Here is a 26,332-nt window from a genome sequence, read left to right on the forward strand (position 1 = left end):
CTGTATTCCACACTCTCACCTGCACAGAATCTTTAAATTTTTTTAAATGAATACTTTGTAAGCTAGTAGTAGCTGATTCCTACCCCTGCTCACCACAGGGTTTCTAAGTCCATTACAAAAAATAAACAGAATCCCTAAGTATTTATTTGTGTAAGAGAGCAACTTGTCTGGAAAGGTCCATTGATATATGAAACATATGTGTGTGACCCAAACTCAGTTCTTAATTAATTTGTTCATGCTTTGCATTATTACTGCCTGGTTTTTGTGTGAATTTTGTGTAAAATGCAATTACATTCGTCCCTGAAATTTTAAAAATATTGTTTTATTTTATGTTATTTTATTTTTGTGTGTATGTGTGTATATGCCACACATGAGCAGATACCTATGGAGAGCAGAAGAGGGTGTCAGATCCCCTGAGACTGGAGTTAGAGGTGGCTGTGAGTGGCCTGACAGAGGTGCTGGGAACTGAACCAGCTCCTCTGCAAAAACAGCAAGTGCTCTTAACCACTGAGCCATTTTTCAGCCCCCGAAATTCTTTTGTTATTATTGTTGCTATTTTTATTTTGTTTTTTGACACAAAAATATGTATGTAATTTAGAATGGCCTTGGACTTATAAGAATCCTCCTGCTTCTGCCTCTCCCTCTGCCTTTGCCTCTCAAGAACTGGGATTATAGGCATGAGGTACTATACCTAGCTTTGTGCTGAAATTATTCTAAAAGTCAAAAAGATTTGCTCATTTTGTTAACAAGGTTCAGTTAATGAAAGTTTATAATTAATACAGTAGCAATAACTGCAATGAAATGCCCACTACTACTACACACACAACTCACACACATATACACACAACACACACACATAACGCATGCATACCATATACAACAAACACACATACACTCACAACACACATATATACACACACCACACACACACCACACATACAACACATACATACCACACAAACATCATAACACACACACACACACACACATGCACACACACATTTTAAATTGTTTGGAGAGCTGCATAGAAAATTAAGCCTGTATTTTTAAGCTGGTTGGCATAAGGTTGGGAGTCAGCTTTGGCTCATCCTGCTGACCACATGAAGAGGTCAGAAAGAAAAGAGAATTCTTTTCTCTAGTTACAGAATTTGTTGGGCTGGGCTATCGCAGAACAGTGGGGATTTGTTACCAAATCGCCTTTACGGTTGGGCTCCTGATCCTGGCTGGAGTGGCCTATGCCCTTCCCAACTGGAGGTGGCTGCAATTTGCCGTGACTCTGCCCAACTTCTGCTTCCTGCTCTATTTCTGGTAAGTCTATTGGGAACAAAAAGAAGACACATCAGAATAATCTATGACATCCAAGTCTTCCTTCCCCGTGAACACCCTGCTTGTAAATGGCAAGGTTTTGTTCTCCAGGCCTGTGTCACAGGAAGACATAAAAACCACACAGTCCCCTGCTGGAAATCCAATGCCCTTTAGGTTGGGGCCTAAGACTTTTGTGACCTGTTTCTTTTAGTTCCTGTTATTTATTTGATGGTTTGCTCCCAGCAGCTGGTGTCCAATTTGGATGGCACGCCCTTCTTAAAAGTCAACAGTGTTTCCCCTTGTTACCCAGTTACTCCTTTATAAAAACTCTAAGATGGTCAGGCAGTGTGGTAAATGATTCTCTCAGGGGCTGGAGAGACCTCTCTCTCTCTCTTTCACACACACACACACACACACACGTCTAAAACAAAAGGACAGAAATGAATCACCAATCTTAGAACAGAAAAACTGAAACAAAAGGAGCAAACTGGTACCACTATAGGAAAAGAGGGGGCTTCAGGGGCAGATGTAGGGGTGGGGGCCACAGGCAGTTCTGATTAAATCTTCATTTCTCCAGAAACTTCTATTAATTCCTTCCCAGCCCTGGTGGGGTCTCCCCAATATCAGTAAACCTGTGGCTGCATCTCTGTGGATCACATAATACCAGGCTCTGTGGAAACTTCCTGTCCAAGGCACTCCCACAGTAAGGCTCGAGTGATTATCCAAACTTCACATAAACATAGATAACCCTTATGTGTGCATCTAGCAGAGCTGTTGAGTGAGCCCACAGTGACACATCTCAGCTTGGGTTGAGCCAGTTTCTTCCCCTGGTGTTCCCAGGAAAGCCTAGACCACCTGTCCTCCACCTGTAAGCTGTCCAGATTCCTACCTTCTCCCAAGCCCCAGTCTTTGTCCCCCTTCCCAAATCAAGCAACAGTGGATAGGCTGTTAGAACTTTATCATGGGCAGCTAGAAAAAAAAAATGACCCTACAGCATCCCAGTGGTGTGGATGAGCAGGCCACACTCTGGGTCTTGACCCCTCTTAGCCAAGCAGTTGTCACCATGGTCCTCTTCCACATGTCCCTCCTACAAAAAGATCCAGCCCAGGTCCCTCTAGGCTCTACTTTTCCCAGAGCAGTGAGCCACCAAGACTTCCAGCTTGTATGCCTTTAACCCAGTAAGCCTAGCCCTTCTAGCTTCCAACATAGCTGGCTGCCCCTCCTCCCCAACCCCCTGCCTACATTCACCCTGACCTTGACTGTTCTGTGGGCTTCAAGACATAGGCCCTTGGGGACTTGCAGTGGCTGCTTGAGCCTGCTAGGTCACGACCCAGAGTGCTTGCTTAGAACAACACCCTAGGACTTGCAGGGCCTTTTTAAGCCTGCTAGGTCAAGCTCAAAACTTTCAGTCCATTCTCTGCATTCTGCCCACTACCTGACCGCAGAAGCTCACCTCATTTTTTCAGAATGAAATATATACATATATAAAATTCATGTGGCATAATATAACATGTAATATATTTTCTATAATATATAGCCATATAACCATATATCAACTGTGTATCATATAGTATTTAATGCTTGATCTATATCATATACATCATATATATCCTTGCTTCATTCAAAGATGATTTGCAACTCCCTCCTCTATTCCTTGACCTAAGTTTTCAGGCCCACCCCTCCCCACGCCTCCTCACCCCCATACCCTTCCCCACTCCTCCTTCACTCCTCCCTACCCCTCCTTATCCCTACCCCTCTTCACCCTTTCCCACTGCTCCCCACCCCTCCTCACCCTCCCTACCCTTCCCCACTCCTCCTTCACCCCTTCTCCCCCCTCCCCACCCCTTCCCACCTCTCCATGCCCCTCCTCGCCCCTCCTCATCTGTCCTTGAGGTAACACAAGCTGCATGTTCTGCTGCTCCCTGCTTAGCAGCTCATGTGCTGCTGTTCAGGCATCTCTGAGGAAGAGGCCTGAAGGCTTCCCAGACATGGGCTGACAAGTCAGCATTTAAGAGAAGACAGAGCCCCACATGCATTGCACAGTATTCTTGGCCTACTCAGAAGATCCAACTGAACCTCCCAATGCAAAGTGCTCCCAGAAACTCAACTGTGTGGCTTGGCAGTGGACAGGCAGCAAGGTACCCCTCCCCTGGTCTTATATCCTAGGTGCATACCAGAGTCTCCAAGATGGCTGATCTCCCAGAACAAAAATGCAAAAGCCATGAAGATAATTAAGCATATTGCTAAGAAAAATGGAAAGTCGGTGCCAGGCTCTCTTCAGGTGAGTTGAGGCCTAAGGTGTCAAGTTCTGGGTGCTGAGAAGGGAGAGTGCAGAAAACACGCCATGTGTGCTAGTGAGCCCAGCAGAGAGGCATGGGCCCACCTCCTTGCATTTTGGCTGCACTATAGGAAAATACATTAGAAAATTTCATACACAAGACTCATGTTCCCTGAGAGAATGAACAGATGGCAAACATCAGACTCAAAAATAAAGCAGATTTTTAAAAACAAGTCAGAGAAGGAGCTGTTTCTATCTTGAGCAACTCAAGGTTTTACTGGCCGCTCTGGTTCAGCCGGTGCTGTTCTGTTTCCTCTGTGCCCAGCTTCTCCAGGACTGGGTCTAGATCCATGAAGCAGAGTTCTGAACACAAATAATAGCATAGATTATTTTGCATGTAGCCATTTGGTCTGTGTTTCAGATTTTGCCATTAGTAGTCCTCAGCGCTCTGAACTCAAACCTGTTCATCTGATGGAACTAGAGAGGAGAAATGGGTTGTAATAGAAAATTGTGTTCAGGGTTGAGATGTAGCTCAGTTAATATGGTACTTGTGTAGCATGCATGAAGCCCTGGGTTCAATTCCTGGTGCTGCACAAACCTTTGTGTGTGCATGCCAATAACTCCAGCATTTGGAGCATTGGTAGTAGAGGCAGGATGCTCAGCAGTTGATGTTATCCTTAGCTACAGAGTGAGTTCAAGGCTACCCCAGGCAGAGATGATGTTTCAAAAGAAAACAATAAAAAGAAAATTCTGTGTATAAGAATAAATAATTTCTGAATGAGAATGCAGCATAGGTTAGTAGGATAACTGTAAGATTTTGACATTTATATGACTTGATTTGAAAGACTCAGAGACCATATTTGTGCATATGTGTATGTATGTGCATGTGGGGTGTGTGTGTGTGTGTGTGTATGTGTGTGTTAGACCTTAGGTTGATGTCAGTAATCATCTTTTATCACTCTTCTACCTTATTCATTAAGGCAAGGTCCCTCAATCAAACCCAGAGCTCACGGATGAGGCTAGTCTTGCTAGCTAACTTGCTCTGGGAATTACAGGCTGGTGACCACACCCACCCAGCATTGAGATTGATTCTGAAGACCTGAACCCTAGTCCTCATGCTTGTAAGACAGGTGCTTTAACTGCTGAGCCTTCTCCTCAGCCTCCTGGTACTGATTCCTACTGAGCTCCAAGTGACGCTGTTGCTGTCCCAGTGTCACAGGCTCAAACCTGAGCTTCCTTCCTGTTCAGCCACAGATGGGTCCATACGGGTCCCTCAGGACCACAGAGGGTTTCCATGGTACCCATTGTACCTTATGAATCCCATGCCATGAGTGACATAATTGATCTATGTCCCAGGCCCTCTTCTGTACAATGGAGTGAAAACACACCCTAACTTTTAGGATAACGACTAAATAAGACAGCACAGGACTGAGCCAACACAGGACTGAACCCCTGATGGTTAAGTGCAGCTGCTATTCCCTTTGGGACCCAGGCCCCTTCTAACAGAAAACCCCCTTCTTGCCCTTCTCTTAGAGCCTGACGGCAGATGAGGATGCTGGCATGAAATTGAACCCTTCGTTCCTGGACTTGGTCAGAACCCCTCAGATAAGGAAACATACATTGATCTTGATGTACAATTGGTAAGGAAGTCCTTTGTTTTAACTTCAAATTCCTCTGCATTCATACAATTACAGTCACTCTCGTTAAAGAGAGGAAAAAGCACACCCTTAAACTATGACCCCCAGAATACCATTACCGGAGGATGTTGACGCATAGCTCATGGACAGCAGTTCCACCTGATAACATTTTCTTCAGACGAACGTGAATCTTGGCTTGGGATCAGGGCAGAACTTCCAACAATTTAAGTGATCCTCTGCATAATTCTGCTGGTTTTTATGCTGTGTTTATATGAAGTAGCATTCTCTGAATTAAGAATTACAAAAGTATCAGTCAGTTCTGAAAAATATTGAAGATGCAGTTTGTCCTGCTGCATCAAATAATTAATATTTGATTATTTATGTATAATAAATATGGGGCTGGAAAGATGGCTCAATGGTTAAAAGTACTTGTGGCTCTTAAAAAAGGACCTAGGTTCAGTCCAGCACCCCCATTGTGGTCCACATTGTCTGTAACTCCAGTTTAGAACAATTGGTACATAATACATAATACACTTACACGCAGGTAAAACACCGATACATGAAAACCAAAAATAAGTAAATATTTTTAAAAATAAGCATGCATATCCATACCATTAACATATAAATTTGATTTCATCTTAATAATTGGTAAGATTATGGATGGACCAAAGAATTGCTTTAAAATAATTTTTCTTTATGATTATCAGTAGCTGTCAGATCTATATACCTATTTTATATGCCTACATGCTAAGAGTCTCATATAAGTATCTTCAGTGATAAGCAGCTGAAAGTGTAAGAATATTTAAGGATCTCTGGTCTCTGGCCCAGCAAACAGTAGGGTTGTTTGTTTGTTTGTTTGTTTGTTGTTTGTTGTTTGTTTGGTTAGTTGTATTTTTTACCTCTCCAAGTGGTCCTAATACATAATCCAAATTGAGAAGTATGAGTATAGATTATTTGATCCTGAATATAGCTTTCCACAAATATATAAAGCTAGTGAAGAAAGGCCTTCCCCCCTCCTTTTACTTGGAAGGGAAAACAAACAAAACCCCACCCAGAGATGTATGAATTAGACAGCCCTGACTACACTGCAGGGAGCAGCTTCTCGGGGCTGGCTGTGCGCAGGCGCTCTCAGAGTGACTTCTCAGGGTGTCAGGGTGAGGACATTCGGCAGAGGCTATTTCCCTGAGCACTGCCCCTCATCCTGGCTACAGAAAAAGACCTGTCCTCACTGGCAAAAATACGCATTTCTCACGGTCCTACGCAGTAAGGGCAGTGTTGACCTTTGGCCGTGGTCTCTTTTCCCTTGCCTGTTAGCCTCAGATTTTCCATTATTTTAAGTTAACAAAATTGGAAACATTGTCAGAATGCCAGTTGGGACAGGTCAGGGAAGAAATCATAGTGAAGGGAGGCTACACACACTGGGTTTTCAGGTTCATGGAGTTTGAATTAAATAATCAAGTCTTTGCATCCAAACTGCTCCAGAAGACCACAAAGAGGCTCAGGGGCTGCCAGTAAAGGATTTGCCACACAAGCGGGAGGACCTGAGCTGGAATGGCCAGCCCATGTCAAAAGCTGCATTAGAAGGCATGTGCCTGTGATCTGAGTGCTGGGAAGGTGAGACAGAAGGATCCCCGGGGCTTGATGGACAGAGAGTCTAAACAGTCAGTGTGCTCCAGGTTCAGTGAGAGACCCTGTCTCAAAAGGCAAGGTGGCGAGAAATAGAAGGAAAGGCAGGACATCAACGTCTGACCTACACATATATCCTTACACACACAGGAACAATTACACAGATACCACACACATAATAGATATATAACATTATATTAAATAACTATAAATATATGTGGCACTTATACAAATGTATATGTATACATGTACATATATATATACATACACACATATGTACATATACACATATACACACATATATGTGTGTGTGTATGTGTGTGTATATACATATATGTGTATGTATATGTGTGTATCTATATGTGTGTGTACATATACATATGTATATATAAAACAAAGAGAGAATTGATTGACAACCAGGAGCCACTGGCTATCATTCCACTAAGTCACTCCATCAGGACTTCTCAGCTTCTCACTGGGAAAATGATTGAGAAGCTCCCCAGCTGTTTCCAGGCTTCTGCTTCTCAGGTCTCTCCAGCCACAGTAAAACAGTGGGTATAAAACAGTGGGTATAAAACAGTGGGTATAAAACAGTGGGTATAAAACAGTGGGTATAAAACAGTGGGTATAAAACAGTGGGTATAAAACAGTGGGTATAAAACAGTGGGTATAAAACAGTGGGTATAAAACAGTGGGTATAAAACAGTGGGTATAAAAGCAATGCCACAGATGGAAGGACAGACAAAAGGTCATGGGCAAAGGTCACTGCCGCCGACACTTCCTCTTCCCCAAGGCTCTCCTGGCAGGAATGTGTGCTCAGTACTTGACCTGACTTTGGCTCTCCTCTTTGCTCAGGTTCACGAGCTCTGTGCTCTACCAGGGCCTCATCATGCACATGGGCCTCGCAGGGGACAACATCTACTTGGATTTCTTCTACTCTGCCCTGGTGGAATTCCCAGCCGCCTTCATCATCATTCTCACCATAGACCGGATTGGTCGCCGCTATCCCTGGGCTGTGTCAAATATGGTGGCAGGAGCGGCCTGCCTAGCTTCGGTTTTTATCCCTGATGGTAAGTTCAGAGAGCAGGTGGCTTTGAGGAGAGCAAGCCCAGCACAAAGCCTTGCTAGAACATCCCAGCAACTCCCTTGACCTCTGTATAATCCTGCACTGTAAATGAGGGAAATCCCATACTGACAGCAACCACCTGTGTCTTTCCTTATGAAATGTTTGTTTGAGAAAAGGGAAAAATGGCAGTGAAACAAATCCTTTTAGCCATGTGGAGCTTTGTTCGAGGCCATCATAGATGAGCAATCACTTGCAAATATGCCCACAGCTTACTGGCTCTCAGGGACAACCTCTGGAAGAGCAGTCAGTGCTCTTAACCTCTGAGCCCTCTCTCCAGCCCCTAAGCTATACTTTAAAATGTGTTTGTATATGTATATTTTATTCATGTCTGTATGTATTATACATACATATTTAAAATTTATTCATATGTACACCTATACATATGGGCATAATCTCACCCACAGTCTGTTGTTTTGTTTGCTCTAAGCCTTTAGACTGGAAGGAGAATAATGTTTGCTTTTCTTTCCATCACATGACTTCTATGAAGTATCCCAGCCTTGGAAACTGGCATCATAGTGTTATTATAAAAGTTGAAGTGTAACATTACAAATCTCTTAGACATAGAACTATAGAGACAATAGAAAGATCGGGAATGTTCAGGAGTGGAAGGGGAAGGGCAGAAGACTTTTAGGACAAGAAAACCCTCTGTGTACATGTGTCCAGATCTACTTAGAGTAGCTCCTTGGGTCAGCAATGGACTCTGGGTAAGCATGCTTTATCAATGCAGATTCATCAGCTGGTATGAGTGCCTACTCTGGGAAGAATATTGATAATGGAGGCAGTTATATGCATGCCAGTGGGGCAGCCGTGGGAAGTCTGTACTTCATTTTTGCTATGAGCCTAAGCTATACTTTAGGTTTCAGATAATTTTTGTTTTATTCTGTGTTTTGTGGTGTCTGTTTTGTTGGTTGGTTGGTTGGTTGGTTGGTTGGTTGGTTGGTTGGTTGGTTGATTTTTTTCTTAAGACTTTATTTGTCATACACACACATACACACATGATGAATATACTGTAGCTGTCTTCAGATACACCAGAAGAGGGCATCAGATTCAATTACAGATGGTTGTGAGCTACCATGTGGTTGCCAGAATTGAACTCAGGACCTCTGGAAGAGCAGTCAGTTCTCTTAACCACTGAGCCATCTCTCCAGCCCCTAAGCTATACTTTGAAATATATTCATATATGTATATTCTATTCATGCCTGTATGTATTTTACATACATATTTTAATATATATGCATATATACATGTATACATATGGGCATAATCTCACCCACAGTCTGTTATTTTGTTTGCTCTAAGCCCTTAGACTGGAAGGAGAATAATGTTTGTTTTTCTTTCCATCACCTAACTTCTATCACATATGTATGTATGTATGTATGTATGTATGTATGTATGTATGTGTGTGTGTGTTTGTATGTGTGTATGTGGATGTGTGTACATGGGTGCATAAAGGAATGTCTGATCCTCTGGAGCTGGACTGCTGCGGCAGTTATAAGAAGTCTGCTACGGGTACTGGGAACCAAACCTGGGTCCCAGTTTGTAAGAGCAGCAAGTGTTCTTAACTAGAGAGTCATTTCTCCAGTCCTGCGTGTTTTAAAAGCGAGACCACTGGTCCTGAAGAGATGGCTCCACATGTAAAACAGTTCCCATGCAAGCATGAGGGCCAGAATTCAGATCCTCAGAATCCACATGAGTCCCAGCAAAGACACAGGACCCCTAGAGTAAGTTGGCTAGCTAGACTGTCTCAATTGGTGACCTCTGTTCTAGTGAAAGATCCTGCCTGGTTATATAAGGGGCAGGTTGATGGAGGAAGACCCATGACATCAACCTCTAGCCAGCATGCAGAGGCATGCATGCACATACACACACTTTAGAACTCCATCTATGGTTAGAGCATACAGATCTGCAGAGGTTGCTACATCTATCTCACATTAGTAGAGAACTATTCTTGCTTCCCCATGTCTTTCTGCAATGTGAAGTTTGTCCTTTCAAGTCCACTCTGGAGCCCTGTGTGAAGAAAAGTGACTATATGCACAGTGCATGAGTGTTGGGTTTTCCCCTCAGATCTACAGTGGCTGAAAATTACCGTGGCGTGCTTGGGTAGAATGGGCATCACCATGGCCTACGAAATGGTCTGCCTGGTCAACGCTGAGCTGTACCCCACATACATCAGGTGAGTGGGGTCACGTGGGGTTGGGCTAGAGAGCCTTACTTCTCAAGACACAGTGAAGGGTTAGGTGGGTGGTTAAAGGCGGTAGCCAGCCACTCATGCTCAGGCTTACAGGCTGAATGAAGCACAGGACTCAGGAGCAAGACCATGATGCAGAGCAACCAGAACAGCTGAGTGGTTTATGGCATGAGTCACGTGATGGAACAAAACACAAACATCACTCTGTGTCCAGTCTGAAGGCATAGAGCAAACAAAACAATAGACCGTGGGTAAGATTATACCCACCCATCATTTCTGCACATCAATATGAACAGAATCAAATAGTTGTCTGTTCTCAGACGTTTAACAGCCTGGGGAGTGCAGTGGTAGGTACCTCCTACAGGAAGTTAAAGGTTAAATTGGTTTCCTGTGACTTAGGAATCTTGCTGTCCTTGTCTGCTCCTCTATGTGTGACATTGGCGGCATCATCACACCTTTCCTGGTCTACCGTCTCACTGACATCTGGCTGGAGTTCCCGCTGGTCGTATTTGGTAAGAAAGTACCATAGCTTTAGTTACTAGTGATCAGTGACATGGGATTATTTTAATGCTCTCAAGTTAGTGCCAACACTGGGCTATGGAACTGAGATCTTAGAAGCACCAGTTGAAGGCAAGATGAGAATAAAAGACATTTCCCTGAAGCACCCCCACCCTCCTCTCTAGTGACATTCATTCCTTTCAGATCTGTCAAAGAAAGAACCCTTCTGCCTCCATTCCCCAAGCACTCTTACTTCATCACTTCAAAGACAGATGTTTAAAATTTCAAAACCCTAATAGTAAGGAGTTCACAACTAATAACATGTGTCAACAAGACAGAGCCCATGTATTGATACTCACCCCGCCTCTATCCTTTCCCCCAATGGAGTTCTGGATGAGGCATGGCATGGCCCCTTCTGCTACAGCCAGGGGAGTCAGAAGCTAATAGGGATCACCCAGCTGCTTTCTAGCCCTCTCCATCCCTCCTTGCTAGTGAGTGGATAGAGTATGTCAGCCTTTATAGATACTGATCACAAAATCTAGAAAGGTCTCGAAGACCCTGAGCACCCCCATCCAGTCACTGTGCGCTGCCCTCTGCCCTGCTGCAGACTATGGGGCAACTGCCTGCCTATATGTGTCCACAGGAATAACTGTGGATTCAAACCCAGGCTCACATTGACCTGCTCAGCGTAGCTTGAGTGCCTCAGTACACCACTTCAATCTACTTTCAGTTCCACCCTGAGAGGCTTTTAGACTCGGTTAGAGCTACCTTATCCTGGGACACACCACACTGACTATTCTCCTGGACTCCCTGGCAAATGCACCCACTCCTGCTCTCTTGGAACTACATACCACCCCCTATACTTACCTTGGTTTATTCCTTCCCTTCCCTCACTGTTGATTTGTGAGAGGGAAGTTTTCCACACTGGAAGGCCTGCCAGGGAAAGTTTCAAGCTGTTGCTACGACTCTCCATCAAAACAGACCCAGTGAATTTTTCCACATTCCATCTTATTAACAAGATGGCCAACACTGATAGCACATTGGCTCTTTACCCTGAGATACCCAGAGTTACCAGGCCCACTGACAAGAGGCCCCAAAACTCCCAAGCACTGGCTGAGGGGTCAGCAGGACATTTCTGGACATCAAATAGAGGCTCTGTGTTTCTGTAACCACCACTACTTAGCAGGTCTAAGCAAAGTCTAGGCCCATATGAAGTGCTGTGGTCCCTTGCCCCATTTCACTTTCTACTGGGGAACAAAAAGGACTGTATTTCAAAGACTGTAGCAAACTCAAAGACAGTCCCAAGTTTACCTCTGTAAGGCTTTTTGTCAACTTCCTCTGCCCACCTTTAAGCTGATGGCAAGAAGGTAACTAAGATTCCTCCCTCCCTCTCTCCCTCCCTCCCTCCCTCCCTCCATCCCTCCCTCCCTCCCTCCCTCTCTCCCTCCCTCCCTCTCTCCCTCCTCTCTTCTTTCTCCTCCTCTCCTCCTCCTCTTCCTCCTTTTCTTCCTCTTCCCTTCCTCCTCCTCCTCTTCTCCATCTTCTTCCCCTCTATTTCTCTCTCTCTCTCTCTCTCTCTCGCTCGCTCGCTCGCTCGCTCGCTCGCTATTTCATCTAAGAAATATAAAAACACTGGCCAAGAGCTCCCTGGCAGGCTGGGTGTGGCTCAGTGACATAGCATTTGCTCAGCACAGCCCCAGTGCGATCCATGGCAGCAGGACAAAACAGATCACAATCACATGGAAAGTGGGCAATGCTATCCTGGTTAGCAGAGCTGATTCTTGCATATATAAAAAGCTAATCATGTGACCTACTATTCGCTGGACTTCACTGTCTTCAGACTCAGAGGTAGAGAGGTGTGTTAGGGCATTCCTGTGATCTCAGCACTTGGAGAAGCAAGTATAGGAGGATCTGGGCTGCTGGCCTAGTTTCATGTCCATTGCTGTGACAAAATACCCTGACAAAAGGGCAACATAGGGAAGAAAAGTGTTTGGCATAACTCACAATTCCAGGTCACAATCCACATTGTGTGGGGGTTGTAACTTCAAGCAGCAAGTACCATCACCCACAGTCAGCAGAGATCAGTGTGTCCATGCTCGCTTGCTTGCCTATGCTACAGAATTTTTCAGCCCTTATACAACTGCCTTGCCTAGGAATGGTGCCACTAACAGCGGGCAGGGTCTTCCCACATCAACTAAGTTAAGACATTCCCTCATAGAGACCTCACCCATAGGCCAACTCAATGTAGGCAAGAGTCTCAGAGACTCACTGAGAGTCTCTTCCCTGATTCTAGGCTATATCAAGATGGCAATGAATGCTAACCATCACAGCTATGTAGTGAAATCCTCTAAAGGAAAAGACTCTTGAGTCAGATGAAGTAGCTGAGTCTTGCTTGCGTTTGTTGCTCATTACAGGATAGATCATCCTAAGAGGTTTGAGGAATCTAGAGAAGTTAATTATGTTCACCCATGACCATAGTTCATACCATGGATCTGGCCTTATCCTAAGGACTTGGCAAGCATTTGTTCACACCAGTCAGAACAAGCCTATGAGGTAGATTTTGTCACTTGACAAAAGACAGAAAGTCAAAGTCCTCTCAGGACCTTGCCAGGTCCTCAGACCAGCCAGGAAGCAGAGTCAGACTCTCAGCACTGGGCTTGTGCTTGAGCGCTTTGCCCTGTGGGTTAATTTCTGCTGTTTTCTAACGAGAACTGGAGTCCAGCACACAGTTACTGTGAAACCCCAAACCAATGAAGAACTAGCACCCCATTTGCTATACTCTGTTATGGGGTGGCTGGGGGAAAATCAAAGCACACCTCTTAAAGTTATATATCTCCAATTTAAATCTAAAAGCCAAAAATATTAGTGTGGTTATTATTAAAAATTACAACTAGAGACTAAAACAAAAAAACAAAGAAAGCTGTGTGGCCATCTGCAGTCCAGTGGTCAACCACTGAGTTTGGCCTGCATTGCTTTTCCAAACTGAGGATTGAACCTAGGGCCTTGTATGCTTGTATGTGCTAAGCAAACTCTCTACCACTAATATACACCTTGGTGGGTAGAGAGGAGGTTAAAAGTGTTCTAGCTTCCTTTCTGTTACTCGTATTTAATAAACTAAAATAAAATAAAATAAAATAAAATAAAATAAAATAAAATAAAATAAAAAATAAACCCTCTGGCCAAAAGCAGCTTAGGATTTATTTAGCTTACACTTCCAGGTCACATTCCACCACTGAGGATCTCAAGGCAGGAACTTAGAGCCAGGAACCATAGAGGAACCCTGCTTCCTGGATCACTCTCTGGCTTCCTCTGCTACCTTAGCCCAGGCCCACTTGCTTAGGAATGGCACCACCCACAGCAGGCTAGGCCCTCCTATATCAATCATCAATGGAGAAAATCTCTCACAGAGGTGGCCACAGGCCAGTCTGATCTGGGCAATTACTCAAATGAGGTTCCTGCCTCCCGAGTGACTCTAGGTTGTACCAAGTTTACAATAAAAGCTAACCAAGGGGCTGAGTGATTCTTCAGTGGTTAGGGGCACTGGATGCTCTTGCAGAGGACCTAGATTTGGTTCCCAGCAGCCGCATAGCAACTGATAACTGACTGGAGGATCCCATGCCCTCTTCTGGACTCAGCCGCACTGTGCCAACATACATGCAGGCAAAACACCCACACACGTAAAATAAAACGTTTAATTACTTTAATTAAACAGCACAGAGACAATGCCTCATTACATAGGTCATATTGACCTTGAATTCACAGTTCTCCCACCTTACTCTTCCAAATGGTAGGGTGACAGGTGAGTACCACCATTCTCAGGGCTCTGAATATCTAGGCTTGAACTAAATGGCTTCATTATGCTTTGTGATAGTATTATACATGCATAAAGAACAATGTGCTGTTCTTTTATGAAAAGGACTTGACTATATTCATTCATGGTTTGTGTGTGTGTGTGTGTGTGTGTATGTGTGTGTGTGTGTGTGTGTGTGTGTGTGTGTGTGTGTGCATGTTTGCATGGATGAGGAGTTTGTTCTCTCCTACCATGTGGGTGGGACCTGGGGATTGAACTCAAGCTTAGCAGAAAGCTTCTTGAGCCATCTTGCCAGCCCTCACGCAGTTACTCTTGGTGGCTAGCAATGGCCCGTGTCTCTGACTTGTTCTCAGTGCTGAATGCTTTATATTGGCAGAGTTATGTTCTTCTGCATATGGCTAGGGTTTTTTTTTTTTCATAGTTATTTTCTAACTCTGAAATTTCTTAACTCTGTGGCAATGTCCCATAGCCTAGAATAACCTTGACTCAAAATGTTAAGTATTTCATTTCCCTAAAAGGATTTGTAACCCAATGGTGTTTGGCATTGGGTGTATTATTTATGGTGGAAAATAGGGTGTTGAAAGGTGGCAAGGGAGTCTATAAATAAGAATGGGAAAACATACCCCCCAAAAGAGAGAGGGAAACAAGGGGATCCTAATTTTAGAGACTGCCTTTCAGCTCTTGATGTGATTCTCATCTGTGTCTCAGCTGTGTTTGGCCTTGTTGCTGGGGGACTTGTGCTATTGCTACCTGAGACCAAAGGGAAGGCTCTGCCTGAGACCATCGAGGATGCTGAGAATATGCAGAGGTAAGAACCTGGGCTCCCCAATTGAACTCCTCCACAGACATTTAGAGACACTTCTGAATCCGACTTGGAAGAAGGATTAGGCTGAATTCCACATCTCATATCAAGAGATCAAAGCAAACTACATCAAAGCATTAGACATCAAACAGAGACAAGAAATCAGTGGAAATGCCATAGGAGGATTGGTTGTAATTCACAGCTTCATAATGGGCAAGGTCAGTCTAAATGTGACAAAAAAACAAAAACAACAACAAACACAACAACAACAACAAACGGTCCAGGGCCTATGGGAGAGGGATTAATCTGTATGCATTCACCATGGAAATACAGAGTTGAATTGAAACACTGTCATCACTGGTAACCCTGGATAAAGTGTTTAGTACTATACAAAGGGCTGGCTCTCTGAATGTATGTGGAAAGCTCTAACAAAACCAAGGGAGCTGGGCAATGGTAGTGTGCAGCTTAAATCCAAATACTTCGGAGGCAGAGGCAGGAGGGTCTCTGTGAGTTTGTGGCCAGCCTGGTCTACAGAATGAGTTTCAGGACAGCAAGGGCTACACGGAGGAACCCTGTCTTGAGAAAACAAAACCAAACAAAAAAACATGAGAACATCTTCCCTCCAAAAGGGAAGGGGCTGGGACCCCTGACAGACACACAGAAAGGAAAGCGAATCAGTCACACACACGTCCATGAAAGTGAGCCCCACCTCCTTCACAACCAGAAATCTGAACTGACGCAGCACAGGTATCCCTCTGTGTCGTCAGAGATCAAACTACCCGGAGCACATGGCACTTGGGAAGAATGTGCAGGGCCCAGCAGCCCCCATGTGGCTGTGGATAACACACGGAATCCTTCATGGCAGCGAAATGTGTGGGCAGAACTGACTGTTAAAGAGTCTTTTAACGCAACAAAAGGTTAGAAGAACCTAAATGCCCTTCAGTTGGGAGTCCAGTTGAATAAATTATTGTATGCCATACACCAAAGCACTGTGTAGCCACTAAAAAGAATGATACAGCTTTACATCCACTGGTAAGAAAAGTCCTCAAAAATACATTGTTATTAGTAAAAGCAAAACAAAGCATGGAAAAGCATTCATTCTCACATTTTGGGTAAACACAACATAAATATGTAGACATATAAATATAAAATAGTATTGAAAATAAAATGACAAAAGTATAGAAATATTCAAGTAGCTCCCTTACATGAGGTTTTTATTTCCATTCTTTCTATAACCTCTGGTTATAGAAATATAACCTGTGTTCCCTCCCATAGAACTTTTCTAAAGTGAGAATTGGCACATAAGCACAGCTCCCAGGATCCTGTGATAAAACTAGATGTGGGAACCTGGAACAGGCATCTCCTCTTGTTGGCAATTTATGGGAGCCACCAGATGGTGGCTCTACTCTTTGGAGAGCAAACCTTTTGGGGTAGACCACATTCCCCCATTTCCTATTGTCCTGGGCCTGGTCCACTACTATTACTGTCTGGTTCCCGTGACTATTTGCATTTGAAGTGCCTAAACTAAAGCTGCTACTCCCATCTGAAGGCACTTTCCTATGCACGGTGCCCTCTCCTCTGGAGGACAGAGACTCCATCCTGAGCATAGTCACGTATCTACAGCTGTCATGTCCTGGCAGAATAAACCCCAGACTTGTAGCATGTACCAGTCAAAGTCCCTCCAGGTTTTTCTTCAGCTAGCTCCAGCGGCAGGTGGAGAGTCCTACATGAAGTTGAGGGACACAGGCATAGACACACATGAGTTATCTTGATAGTCACAGGCTTTGGGATTTCATGGGAAAGTGAAGAGAATGCTGAGTTAGCTATTAGGCTAAGGGTCCTGCAAAGAGAGGCAATAGGCAGAGTGCTCATAAGCCGGAGGGCAGGCCACAAAGTTGGTACTGAGAGCACACTCCTGTTATGTGTCCCAGACGTAAAGAACAGGACCAAGAAGGAGCCCCTTCCCTGCCAGCAAGGGCTCTCAGTCTACCTAGTTACAAACACAGCCTGTCTGACTTGTGTGGGTGATTGTCCTTCACCCCCTAAGCCTGCCTCCTTTTCTGTAAATGACGTACAGTAGGAGCAAACAATTTTAGGACTCTCAACTGGTACTTTCCAAAGCTTTTTCATACATTCTCTCATCAAATGCTCACGAAATGGGTCTTACCATTAACCCCATTGACAGCTGAAAAGGACACAGGCAGACGGCTCTGTCACATAGCCATTAAGCAACAAAGCCACGGTGCCAATTGGGCCAGCTAGGTTCCATGGCCATAGCCTCTGCTTATCACAAGAGGACTGCTCATACCTAGGAAAAGACATCTCCACCTGCAGGGCTAGGCATTCAGACTGTCAGTCAATACACTTGCTGCTGTTCTTGCTATTTCTGGTGTAGAGCTTGCAGTTGCTCAGTCTTCCTTACATTGTGCTATTTGTTGTTGCTGCTATTCATGCTATTTTTCTTGGTGCTCCCATAGCCATTGACATTACAGTTAACACGGCTACTGCTGCTGCTGCTGTTGATTCTGTCATTGCTGCCCATTGGTGCTGCTGATATTAATGCCACTATATCTGTCACTGATGTAACTGACAATTCCACCACTGCAGTTGCTACTGCAACTGTTGCTGTTGTTGCTGATGAAGCTGCTGCCATTGTTGCTGATACTCTTGTTGCTAATGGTACTGTAGCTATTGCTCTCAGTGCTATTGTTACTGATCTAAATCATTGCTGCAGCCAGCAACAGCAGCTATTGGTATTGTTACTACTGCTCCTGTTGTTACTGACTCTAGCGTTGTTGCTCCTGCTGTTGCTGATGCTATTGTTGCTGCTGCTGTTAATGATAACGATGTTGTTATTGCTGTTGCTAATGCAGCTATTGCTTTTGTTGCTGTCATTGTTGCTGCTGTGATTGGTGCTGCCATTGCTACTACTGTTGGTGTTACCATTGCTACTGCTACTGCTACTGCTGCTACTGTTGCAGCTGTAGCCGTTACTGTTGTTACTGCTACTGCTAGTGTCACTATGACTAGTTGAAATGCAGACATTGCTCTTGATATTTCTATCATTGCTGCTATTATTGGTGCTGCAGATTCTGTTGTTACTGATGCTAATACAACTTTTTTTTTGCTGCTACTATTGTTGGCGATAATGCTGTTGCTGCAACTGTTGATATTGCTGCAGCTGTTGTTGCTGTTATTGTTATTGCTGCTGGTACTGATGTTTTTTGTTGCTGTTACTAATGCAGCCAGTGCAATCATTACTGCTATCAATTTTGCTGCTGCCACAGTTGATGTTTTTATTGTTAATACTACTGTTATTGGTGCTGTTCTTTCCCTTACTGTTATAACCAAGTAACTGTTGTCACTGCTGTTGTTATTGTTTCTGCTGCTAAACAACAGTTACTGATGTTGCTTCAGTTGCTGAAAACAATACTGTTTCTGCTGAGGCTATTTTTAGTACTGTTGATGTCATCATTGCTAATAATGCTCTTGGTGCTTATCGTTATTGCTACTATTGCAGTTACTGTTACTGCTACTGTTGTTGTTATTTCTGTTCCTGTTACTGTTGTAGTTGCTGTAGTCACTGTTGCTATCCTTACTGTTGCTGCTGCTGAAACAGTTCTTGCTGTCACTGTGGCTGTTGTTCCTGTTATTCTTGCTGTTGCTGTTGTTACTGTGGGTGGTGTTGCAGTTACTATTGTTGGTGCTGTTACTGTGGCGGTCGCTGTAGTTAATGCTGTTGCTGACTGTAACCTCCTTCAGCCTAGGCAGGCTGGTTCAGACTGTATGCCACTGAGGCGGGGCCACCTGCGGTGCTGCTTCTCCAACTCAACTAGTTTCCTTTGATGTAACACTGCCTGACACCTGCCCTGAGGCCGAAACAGTTCTCCAAGATTTTCCAGAGTTAACTGCAACCTGTGAATTTGGCGACTTTCTGCTAAAAGGCTGTGCTGACAACTTAGCATCTCAACATCAAGAAACTTGGGGTGACAGGGGATGGGTTTCCCTCTTTATAAGCGCAGAATTTTATTAAACGTTGGAGCCTTGAACAGACTAGCTTGTCTAGGTTTCCATTATTTCTCGACCCGCCTAGGTTCCCTCTTCTCTTTCAGCTCTGGTTGCCTCCCAGGCTCAAATCCGGACATGAGAGCCACAGGCTGGCTCCAACAATTTGGCGTACCAACACGGGGCCTGGGAATGGCAGAAGACGCTGGAAAAAACACTGCTGGTATGGAGCTCCACAGATAGGAAAGAATTAGAAAATTTGTACTGGAGCACGGTGAAGCAATGGGTAAAAGGTTGCTAGGGGTGCGGTACGGTCTAAGCTGGAACAGCGCTGACCCGCGCGCGCTGGATTCACTTAGGTTCAGCAGTGATATCAGGATCTAGGAATGCAGCAGGCAGTCTGCCGCAACTTTCAGAAGCTGCTTTTTAGGCGAGAGAAATATAAGGGTGTAAATCAATGGAACAGGCAGATGGCTGCAGTTGGGAACTGCATCAGGCAGAAGAAAAGTGGATTTTGAAACTCTCCCAAAGACAGAGAGAAAATTGGGGGAATCCCCTCTTGTGTGCGTGCTGGCCAGTGTCTTTGTTCTGAGTGTCTGTCTTATGTTTTCTGAAATGAACATGTGCTCGTTGTGTTGGTTTGTTGTCTGTGTTTCGTCCCTTGTTTCTGAAGCATGGCGCAGTCTGAGTTTGGATCCGACTGAGTTTGGTTTCTCTGGTGTTTGTAGACGATGGGGTTTTCTGAAATGTGCGCTTGGTATTTGCAGCTGTCCTTTGGGGCCATAAGGACCGGAGGTCTGTGGTCAGCAGATGTGCTAGGAAGACCGCTGCCGCCCTGGGGGATGCCCTGGGAAGCGGGGAGAGCAAGAGACGCCTGGTAGTCTCCGGAGATCGGTTGGTCAGAGAGACAAAGTTCTGAAGCGGAAGCTTACCCTTCCAAAATCGTCTAATTCTTTGGCCTGCTTATGGAGGACAAGAAAGGGTCGCATGTGTCTGGATCTGTTGGTCTCTGTTTTGTGTATTTTTGTGTATGTGTTTAGAGCTATGTGAAAATCTAGAGAAGTGAATTATACCCTGACTAGAGATAGTTTACACATGAGAGAACAGGCTTAAGAAAAGCAGTACTCTCCGACTAGCTAGGGATAATTTGGTGAAAGAGAAAAAGAAAAAAATAAATAAACAGTATCAATTGGCCTTTGGAGCCCTGCACCTGTAGTTAGAAGTCTAGTGTGGCTGGAGAAGCCCATGCTAGGAACTGATGGCCTTTTTTCCTACAAAAATCTCTGTGCTTGTGATTATTGTGTTTAGCTGTTCACAAGGTGCTTTTTATTTTATAATTATAGCTAGAAAAATTAAAATTCTCTGATTGGTCTAAGTGTAGCCGCTTCATTTGGTTTTTTTTACTGATAATGTGCTCTATGTGTCTTCACAAGAGTATAAGCTCATAGTTATTGGTTAGGATTAAATAATTGTAACATTGGTAACAGAAGGTTAGCCTTAAATTGACAACTCAGGTTTGGAGTCTTTCAAACACATGGCATAAGCAGGTGAAAAAACTAGGCCTCTTAGGAATACTTCTAGTTGAGACAATATCTAATGTGATTCTTATCCTAGAAAGTAGAATTAAAGATAAGATTTAAAACAATGACTCTTTAATGGAGCATTAAAATTTACACTGTCGTACTTTCATAGGTATAAATTGGCAGCCAAATTATGTAACGTGACAGTAAAGTTCCTAATATTGGTTCTAAAGTGATATATTGCTTTGGAATTGGGTATTGCTTTCCCAAGGCTGTAGATATTATTCTAACGTTGCATAAGAAACTTAAAAATCATGGTTAAAAATTGCCAGTGTTCCATTAACTGCAGCTGGCAGTTTGATCTCAAATTTAAGATTTTATACTCACCCATATATTGTTAATTAAGATTATTACAAGAGTAATCTGCTTATGAGAGCGCTACAAAACTAGACAGAGTTATATAGATGTGTTTGTTTTTTTAATTAGACCCTCAGACAGTAGATTTTGGCTATAATTGCTGCCTGGAAAGAAACTGCAGTACAGGCAAATTTTTCTCAGCACCAAGGTTATAAAGAAGGTTAACTATAACTAATCTTAAGAAAGACAAAAATTAGAAGCATAGACAGACAGTCGAATTGTCACAAAATCTGTCCTCATCACAGGAGGGCAAAAGTGCTTGGGTTAGAAAATTTTTCTTATGTTCGAGTTAATGCAAGTTCAGAGCAGCCTCAGGGAAGTTGGCGCGAAATCTCCTTTGTTTCGCAATCTGTGACTAGGGATGTTCTGAGAACCTCCCCCCTCCCTGCCTTCAGGGAAAATTCCTGTTAGCTAAAAGAACATTGTTACACATCTAGCCAGGTGCTGTTCTAATAAAGTTTTAATTCAAGGTTTATAAAAGGTCAATCAGGCTGTAGAATTTATCAGGACATTTGCGATTTGACTTGCCTACTTTATATAAAGTTATTATAGATTTAAAAGTTTGTTTTTTCTTTTGCATCTGGATAAATTGTAATGGGCTTGCTTCTAGTGAGCTTGTAATCACTGGAAAATTTTGCCTCTAGGTGTGGCTTAAATAGCTTTACCTCTTGTAGAAAAATTCTTATGGTCTCTCCTTCAATACAAGAAGCTAAGAGTTTGATTCTTTCAGTGTATATTGTTTCCTAAGTGAAAAGTGTTTTATTAGCTAATGATTTTTAAGGGAAGTTTACTTTAAATCCTTGCTCTCACACAATGAGCTTTTTAATTCTGGAAAGTAGCTGTTGCTCCAGAAAAGATTCAGAGGCAATATCTTTTTAATACTTCGGGAATCGTGGTACAGAAAATCCAAGAAGGAAAAATTGATTCGCTTCAAAAATTTTATTTTTAAAAGCTTCCAGGAGATGTTAATTGGCTGAGACCTCACCTTGAGGCCTTAAAGCAACTTAAACCTCTGTTAGGTGCTATCTAGTGAGATTCAAGATTACTGGTGAGAAACAAAGAGGCTTTGAAACAAAGAGGCTTTACAGAAGGCAAAAGAAACTTCTATGATCAATTGTTATCAATTAATCAATGGTAATTAAGTATTACCTGCTTATTTTATTTATGTGCCCACAGCAATTCCTTGGCAAGAGAAAACATTGTCATAAATCATCCTTCTTCGCCTAAAAGTAAAGTTTTAACATCCTATTAAGGCTGCTGCAGGGCTAACAAAGAATTATAAGATAAATTCATATAGTTTGGGATAACTATAACAAAAATTGTGTCTTAAGAACCTGACTAAGTGTCTGTTCCCTGTTCCAAACAGCAATTAATTTGGTTATTTTAGAATATTAATAATTGACCTATTGCATACCATCATTTTAAATAATAAAAGATAAGTTAAAATTGTTTTTATACATGCTTCTGTGTCTTCTATAAATTCATGCATACATGTATCCCAGTTACTGTGTTTAAAAACAACCCCTCTATGGGAAATAAGTAGATCTGAATTAGATCACACGTTTATTCTTTTCAGTTTCCTGCTGTTTCAACACAGCTTATTAAGTTGTGTGCTGTGGATGGTGTTTTAAAATGCTGAACAATCAAACCTTAATTTGTATATTAATAGTCAATATTATATCTCAGAACTCACAATTGCTTAAGATTGTTCACCCCTCGGATGCTATTAATTCTCAAATTTGCAATTGCTTATGCATATACAACTCATAAGAAAAATATGCTGTCCTTTTAAGAAGGCTGTTTTTGGACATTTAATGAATTGTTCTGGATTGCCTGGACGAGACAGCTTAAGGCAATGCTATGCTGGATTTATATCTCAGGCAGTCTATAGGTCCTACATATAATATGGATTGGATATATAATCTTGTTCTTTATATATTCAAAACAGTTATGGTTAAAGATAATATTTTGATATTCTTGGAAAATGTGCATGTCAAATTGTAAAAATTTTTTTTGCTCTTAGTGTCCTTAGTTCCTACTGATTCCACATAATAGTGTTCATTCTTGAGGACTTATACTTAATAAATTGCTGCAGATAAGTGCTCTTATTTCTGATTTAATAAATAAATAAATTATACACATGTGACTATTTGTCTTAGTCAGGGTTTCTATTCCTGCACAAACATCATGACCAAGAAGCAAGTTGGGGAGGAAAGGGTTTATTCGGCTTACACTTCCATGCTGCTGTTCATCACCAAAGGAAGTCAGGTCTGGAACTCAAGCAGGTCAGGAAGCAGGAGCTGATGCAGAGGTCATGGAGGGATGTTCTTTACTGGCTTGCCTCTGCTGGCTTGCTCAGCCTGCTCTCTTATAGAACCCAAGACTACCAGCCCAGAGATGGTCCCACCCACAAGGGGCCTTTCCCCCTTGATCACTAATTGAGAAGATGCCCTACAGCTGGATCTCATGGAGGCATTTCCTCAACTGAAGCTCCTTTCTCTGTGGTAACTCAAGCTGTTTCAAGTTGACACAAAACTAACCAGTACAGTATTAATAACTTTTCAAGCTTTCTAGTTACAACCGCTCTTCAAGAGAAACAATTGAAAGTGCAATTAGTCACTGCCCATGTTACATTAATACTGACTATAACAGTCAAGTATTTGAGATGTTTTGTCAACAAATTATTAATTCTCAAGGACAAGGTATTGTGGAACTTTAAAACACTAGCTTCTTAAAAAACAAAGAAGGGGGAAATTATATCCCTAAGCATATTATTTAATGTATTCCCGTGCACATTATTTAAATCATACTTTTATTTTAGAATTTTGAAATTTGGATGTCAAAGAACTTAATAAATGCCTTATAGTATCTTAAAAGGATCTACTTATTGGCATATGGCTTGATCCTAAACAGCTACCTTATTAGGAAAGGGAAAAGCATAGGTTCTCTCTACAGAATGCTGCAGAAGCATGACGGCTAATTCGTGTGACAAGCTGACAGGTGAGTTTGCTCAGTGCCCTGGCTGTAGTGATAAGAAAGCTGAATTGGGTACATGTTTTTGACCCATCCTTGCTTGCCATTTTTCCAGTTTGGACAAGCAAAGCTGCTTTGCTTCAAGCTTTTAAACCTTATGGTAATAAGAACATCAGATACTGTGTAATCTGACTTATAAAAATTAGTCATATAAAAAGAGCTATAGTGATTCTTCTCTTTCCCTCATATGACCAGTTATTCTAACTCAATCTTAGCTGGTCTAGTAATAATTAGAGATTCATATTGTAGATAGCTAAATATTCTTAATTACCTAACAAAGTTAATTTGGAGCACAGCCTCCTCTCCCAGAAAGATTGCAGCCTTTCTGTGATTCTCAAGGCCAGCTTCCCCACACCAGGGGCTCAAGGTCTAGCTTGGACATTGTAAATTTGCAACTGAATGGAGTACCAGGACTTCTCCAAAAAAGCTTTTATACTGTTGCTTTCACTGTCCCACCTTTGTTTTTCAAGCAGGTCAGTCAACACCCTTCAGCCTGACTGCAGCAGGTATACAGCCCCGCCTCCAACAGCACAGGTGGCAGTTATTAATCTTCATCAAGAAGCATTCTAAGTACATATTGTGGCTTTGGTCTGAAGTGGGAATAAGGTGTGCTAATGAGGGACAGACAGTCAATGACGGGCACCCAGATCTTGGAACCATACCAATCTAAAACAGAGGTACATGCCAAAAGGCTGTGGCTGTTGATACCACACCACAGAGCCATGTTTGTGTGAAATATAACACAAACTAGCTGCACGTAGCCTCTAAGACAGAATTGGATGGTTCGGGAAAATCTAAGATTTCCTAAGACAGGTGCGTCTGCCAGCCACCATAACTCCAGGGCTATAGAGCATAAATAAATTTTGTGCCTCAGTCCAGTTTTCTTTTTTAAAATTATTTAAAGGGGGGGAATGTAACCTCCTTCAGCCTAGGCAGGCTGGTTCAGACCATATGCCACTGAGGCAGGGCCACCTGCAGTGCTGCTTCTCCAACTCAACTAGTTTCCTTTGATATAACACTGTCTGCCACCTGCCGTGAAGCCGAACTGGTTCTCCAAGATTTTCCAGAGTTAACTGCAACCTGTGAATTTGGCAACTTTCTGCTAAAAGGCTGTGCTGACAACTTAGCATCTCAACATCAAGAAATTTGGGGTGACAGGGGATGGGTTTCCCTCTTTATAAGCACAGAATTTTATTAAACATTGGAGCCTTGAACAGACTAGCTTGTCTTGGTTTCCATTATTTCTCGACCCGCCTAGGTTCCCTCTTCTCTTTCAACTCTGGTTGCCTCCCAGGCTCAAATCTGAACATGAGAGCCACAGGCTGGCTCGAACAGCTGATGCTAACACTGTGGCTGTTGCTGCAGTTACTGTTGCTGAAGTTAGCATTGTTTCTGTTATTGTTGCTGTTGCTGAAGTTATCATTGTTGCTGTTACTGTTGCTATTATTGTTACTATTACTGTTGCTATTGTTACTGTTGTTTCTGCCTTTACTGTTGTTGCTATTACTGTTGCTGTCAGTGTTGTTCCTGTTGTTCCTCTAACTGCTGCTTTTGCTACTGTCTCTGTGGCCATTGCTACAGTTACTGTTGTTGCTGCTGTCATTGTTGCTGCCATCATTGTTACTGCTGTCATTGCTGCTGCTGTTACTGTTACTATTGTTTCTGTGGTTGTTGTTCTCACCATTGTTGTTGTTGCTGCTCCTGTAGCTGCCATCACTGTTACTGCTGTTGCTCTTACTGTTGCTGTTGCTTTATTTACTGTTGTTGCTGCTATTGTCACTATTGCTGTTGTTACTACTGAAACTGTTGCTACTATTGTCACTCTTGGTGTTGTTATTGCTGAAACTGTTGTTACTGTTGTCACTGTTGCTGTTGTTGTCATCACTGTTGCTGTTGCTGCAGTTACTGTGATGGTTGCTGCACTTATTGTTCCAGTTTTTGTTACTGTTGCTGAAGTTATTCTTGTTGTTGCTGTTACTATTATTGCTATTACTATTATGCTGCGGTTGATGTTGCTGCTGCAGTTGCTATTGTTGTTGTTGCTATTGCTATTTTTGCTGTTACTGTTTCTGCTGCTGCTGCTGTT

At 42.9% G+C, this 26,332-nt stretch overlaps 1 protein-coding gene across 2 annotated transcripts in view; it reads left to right on the top strand.

The window, feature by feature from the left end:
* Slc22a2 (solute carrier family 22 member 2) overlaps positions 1 to 22,615 on the top strand; it is a 45,674-nt gene extending 23,059 nt beyond the window's left edge. The window contains exons 4-12 of one of the 2 annotated variants that reach the window (XM_029470862.2): positions 1,140 to 1,308; positions 3,472 to 3,586; positions 5,117 to 5,223; positions 7,702 to 7,916; positions 10,037 to 10,145; positions 10,560 to 10,672; positions 15,178 to 15,277; positions 19,384 to 19,499; positions 20,044 to 22,615. In XM_029470862.2, the coding sequence (XP_029326722.1) occupies positions 1,140 to 1,308; positions 3,472 to 3,586; positions 5,117 to 5,223; positions 7,702 to 7,916; positions 10,037 to 10,145; positions 10,560 to 10,672; positions 15,178 to 15,277; positions 19,384 to 19,499; positions 20,044 to 20,195 (1,196 nt within the window). In that variant the 3' untranslated portion in view covers positions 20,196 to 22,615. Of the gene's footprint in view, positions 1 to 1,139; positions 1,309 to 3,471; positions 3,587 to 5,116; positions 5,224 to 7,701; positions 7,917 to 10,036; positions 10,146 to 10,559; positions 10,673 to 15,177; positions 15,278 to 19,033; positions 19,323 to 19,383; positions 19,500 to 20,043 lie in introns of those variants that run through there. The other variant, XM_029470863.2, reaches the window with a different exon arrangement.
* The last annotated feature ends 3,717 nt before the right edge of the window (positions 22,616 to 26,332 follow it).

The sequence above is a fragment of the Mus caroli genome, unplaced genomic scaffold, assembly GCF_978045245.1.
Source record: "Mus caroli unplaced genomic scaffold, Mus_caroli_1 scaffold_18, whole genome shotgun sequence".
Lineage (NCBI taxonomy): Eukaryota > Metazoa > Chordata > Mammalia > Rodentia > Muridae > Mus > Mus caroli.